The 4,464-nt window shown below is 40.5% G+C and overlaps 2 protein-coding genes across 5 annotated transcripts in view; both read right to left on the reverse strand.

Annotated features, from left to right (window-relative positions):
* Positions 1-1,884, reverse strand: part of pld2 (phospholipase D2) — a 30,485-nt gene extending 28,601 nt beyond the window's left edge. For 2 of the 4 annotated variants that reach the window (XR_004334691.1, XM_032533935.1), the window contains exon 1: positions 1,707-1,884. The gene's annotated coding sequence lies outside the window, so the exon portion shown is untranslated. Of the gene's footprint in view, positions 1-1,702 lie in introns of all 4 variants that reach the window. The other 2 variants (XM_032533939.1, XM_032533937.1) reach the window with 2 other exon arrangements.
* Positions 1,885-3,123: 1,239 nt separating this feature from the next.
* The window catches only part of chrne (cholinergic receptor, nicotinic, epsilon), an 11,295-nt gene continuing 9,954 nt past the window's right edge, over positions 3,124-4,464 (reverse strand). The window contains exons 11-12 of the mRNA XM_032533980.1: positions 4,255-4,388; positions 3,124-4,096 (exon numbers count right to left, since the gene is read on the reverse strand). Of these exons, the coding sequence (XP_032389871.1) occupies positions 3,929-4,096; positions 4,255-4,388 (302 nt within the window). The 3' untranslated portion in view covers positions 3,124-3,928. The remainder of the gene's footprint in view (positions 4,097-4,254; positions 4,389-4,464) is intronic.

Raw genomic sequence — 4,464 nt, forward strand, 5'->3', positions numbered from 1 at the left:
GGGGGGGGGGCAGGGTTGCAGTAGGCCTAAATTATATTTTTCGTGTTTTGAGAAGGAGGTATATTGATATTTAAATGTTGATGATGCCACAGCAAAAAGTCCCACCAACAAAGCATGGTAAACGAGACAGGGTCCATGTTTCAACACGGTTGGGTGTGTGGGCTGCAGACCCCTGCGGCCCCTGGTTTGACAGCCACTTTTAGAGCAACACAAACCAACGTCACGCAGCGGTGGCCAATCACATATCCGGCAGCAAACCAGAATGAACTGTAATGTTATGTTTCACATGTAGGCTTAATTTGGCCTTGTGCACCAGATTAAACCCACCGTAATGATAGGCATCGCATTACAAAAAGTAAAATTAAAAGCAGACAGACTATACTTGGGACCCAGCCCTCTAGCAGCATGGCTAAATGGTAGCATCCCATGAGGAACACAACAGAGACACACACGGGCCATTTAAGTGACACTCCAACACCCCTGCATCCTCTGCGCTTATCGCCTGATTTGGTGTGAATGCAGCATGCATAGTTGAAGTCCTCAACTTGCAAAAAATAAAGTAAATGTAAGGTGTGGTCCATACAGCCTTACAGCACTGCTGGGTGTGTTTACAGGTCAAACAGAGCACTATTGTCACTGCAACAGACTTGGGCACATTCTGTATCTGTATGATCCGATTCATTTAGTAGGCTATTCTGCTTGAAGTAGGCCTACATTATAATCCTAAATTATAAAATGTTAATAAGGTTCTTCTCTGTCTGCATTTCTAGGGGCAGCAAGGTAGGCATACATGCAGTGTAGCATTAATTTAAAAATGTGTTATTTTGAATACATTAGCCTGATCTATACAAATGTTGAATGTTCCTTGCTGTAAAGGACAGTTATGTTTTTTAATACTTTTTTTGGGGGGAAAAATCTAACTGATCTTTTAGAAACAATATAGGCTATGCGTGTGACATTTAAGACACTGGTCTGAAACACGCAACCAATGACAGGATCTGTGTGTGTCAGACATTCCAATGACTCAAACAACAGTGCTGAGTCAACTAGTGTCTGCGCCCATCGGATTTCCTCAAATCTGCACAATTGTCGCCTTAAATTTAGGAAGTTTCTTCCAGAATGATTCAGCGTTGTATCACGTATAACCCATCGCATAAAATGACAAGTTTTGAAACGCATTAAGATACAATTTTGGTGATAAATACGCACTTTTTGCCTCTTTTTTGAGAGTTGATGGTAGTTTATGGTTGGCTACTACAGCTTACACACTAGGCGTCATCAGAACACGTTCTCTTCGTTTTACACCGACGTCTGCTGACATGTACGACTCGACATACACCACCGAGACAACGGTGCTGTATTATTTAAGTCTCCGGAAAGTAAGATTGACTGTTGCCTAGAGGTTGAAAATGCTGACAGCTAGCTACGTTTGGTCCCTTTTGTCGTCTCCACCCATAACGTTAGCCCGGGTTCACACAGCGCCGCATTCCACAAAGAAACTACATCTCAGTTTACAAAAAAAAAACTACACCACAAATGATACCTAGCGAAAAGTGACATGCACATCACCCCCGCTTACGGTGTCTAGCTAGGTAAACGCGCCTCGGTGGCGTGAAGTCCGCAGCTGGACAACTTTCCATCGGCAAAGCTACGCCAGGTTAGCCAGGGGAGGGCAATAACGTCTTTAGGCCTAAAAATATACTTACATATCAGATGAAACACGCCACGACTCAGCACTGCTATTCCACACGCATGATAAAACGACAGCCTAGATGCTAAAAGATGTATCGTATCCAAGCCTGTGCTTAGAGTTATTTTCTCCGTAGGTGATGCACGATTTAGTCCCTCCCATGGGTTGTCTATATAGGACAGAGTGTGGGAGATAAAAGAAAAGGAACCTTAAAATGTGGCTGCTTGATCACAAGACGCAGGTCATGCTTATTGAGTTCTTATTTTTAATAAATAAGATTTTTTTTTAACAAAGTCGCAATGTGTTTTGAAACCAAATAGGCCTTTTTATTTATTTATTTATTTATAGGCCTATTTGTGCAGCTGTATCAGCAAGCATGCATGAAGAATAATAGTTGTTCACGTAGTGAGTTGTGATCTGAACGCCAGATTGGGAAACAGCTGACATGATGTTGAGGAGGAAGCTGCAATGATGTTAACGTGGTATCTATCAGAGGCCATTTAGTACCTGGAGCTTTGGTATTGGTATTTGACTATTCAACACATCCACACGATCAAGGTCACGGAACAAATCAAGGGATTTCCGGTTAGCATTTTCAAAATAAAAACGTTGCTAGTGACCATCCTCTCTGACAGCCATTGTATAAAAACACGATAATGTGTTACATTTTTCAAGATATTTTGATTTAGTGTCAATTTTATGTTATCTTAAAAGAACTATGTCTTCTGATATTACATTTAACACGTTTATGTAAGGACTATAGTTTATCTATGCGCCAGGTGAGCAATTCTCATCCACTGAATTCTGCGCCAATTAGAGATCCGGCATACTGGTAAACCCCGCCCACTGCTGGCGATTTTATTTCGCCCTGCTGCTCGCAATGCCCATTCTCAAATCCACTGAGCTTGGTCGGGTGATAGCCAGACCAGATCTGGCATCCGTAGGCCTATATTAAAGGTCCACTATGAGTTCCTTCATCACTACTGTTTAGTTCCAAGTAAATTCAAAACAAAACAGAGCAAGCTCGCCCCTTTTTTTGTTTGAGTTTTACATTATACTTACACTTTAGCCAAGCGTACCTAAATTCCAACCCCCCTAAAGCACAGCAGACACACATTACAGTATATTTAAATGCAGTACTGCTGTGACTGCTTTTCTCTTTCTGAAATGCATATGGCCCACTCTGATGTATGAAACACAACGACCTTGACATCAAATTCAGTATTGAAATGCCTTATCCTAATTTTATGTGCGGGGGGGGGGGTCACACAACTCACACTTAATAAATTGATTAAGCAATTCACAATGCACAAAACAACATATTTATTTTTTTTAAAAAACATAGCACAATGAATCTAAACAATGTCCCTTGGAGCAATCTACCTTTAACAAGAATTTCTAATAAATAAGTCATAGTAAGAATAATAATAATAATTCAGAGTTAGCTGGCTCAGGTTACAGCACAGGTTCTCCACATAAGACATAGCAAATGCAGGGAAACTTACCCAGACTTTATCAGATGTTTTGCAGTGTGACACATGGACAATTCTTGTGAGTCCATGAAAGATTGACAATTTTAGCACAGTACATGTAAATAAAACCAGTTTTTCAGTTAAGGAAGCTTCTATATTGCTATTTATGAATCCAGTCTACACAGTGCTTGTGGCTCCATGTAGTACATAATGCCGTTGTTGTTTTAACTTGAAAGATTCTTTGCTGCAACAGAAATTACTTTCACGTCATTGTGGTGAATTGCCTTCAGTTACTTCCCTTCAAATACACTTATAACCTGAAGTCTGGACCTGCTTACACTTACACCGTTGTCTTTTATACTACAAAACAAATATCAATTGTAAATGATGATGATGATGATGAGGAGGAGGATGAGGAAGAGGAGGAGGAGGATTTCAACATCAACATCACTTATTTTAAACTAGACCCGATCCACCCATTTAATGTATACATCCAAATAACTTACACTAAGATAAATAACTCAGAACTAAGTTATAAGTTTGAATGAAAACCCTAAGCTGCCTGACAAGTGTTCACAAAGACAAGTCTGAGTTGTGAACATGAACCCAGATAGATTTGTTGTTAACCTCTCTGTTGTAAAAGCCATGCTAACTCAATCTTGAATTTGAGCCTGGGACTCAATGAGCAAGGTTGCTCAGCCTTATAGACAGCATGAGGCACAGTGACCCTTGGTAAGGTTTCAGAGCAAAAGGTTTTGTTTGTTTTTTAAGCTGGGGCATATTTTTTGCTCTGCCCAGGAAATGGAAAGTCCGGTGCCCGGTTGAAGTGTCCTGTTAAGAAGATCCACACTGTGCCGATGATAAAGAGGAGCATGGCAGCCCAGAAACACACCTTGTCGATCATCTTCCCAATCAGTACCCAGCTTTCAATTTCCTGTATTTGGAAATAAAAAAAATATAGATTCAGGAACTAAGATAACAGTTGGCCAAAAAAATATATAGGAAAACAAACATGTAATCAATAAACATTTAGAAAAAAGAATCACAGTCACGTACATGTACTAGGCAGATAAAGCTTAAAGTAACACTTACAGATCCAATGTTATTTTGTTGTCTCGTACTCTCAGCAATAAAGTTGCAGGCATCCACACATTGCTTGATCTCAGGTGCAGCTTGAGCCAAACTCTTATACAAGTTGGCTGTACTGCTGACATCCATGTTATCCACTAGGGAGAAGGAGACACTGACAGTTGGAAAACAGCATGCCAAAGCCTCACCAGAGGCAGACACTGGCATCTTTGA

Source organism: Etheostoma spectabile, chromosome 13, assembly GCF_008692095.1.
Source record: "Etheostoma spectabile isolate EspeVRDwgs_2016 chromosome 13, UIUC_Espe_1.0, whole genome shotgun sequence".
Taxonomy (NCBI): domain Eukaryota; kingdom Metazoa; phylum Chordata; class Actinopteri; order Perciformes; family Percidae; genus Etheostoma; species Etheostoma spectabile.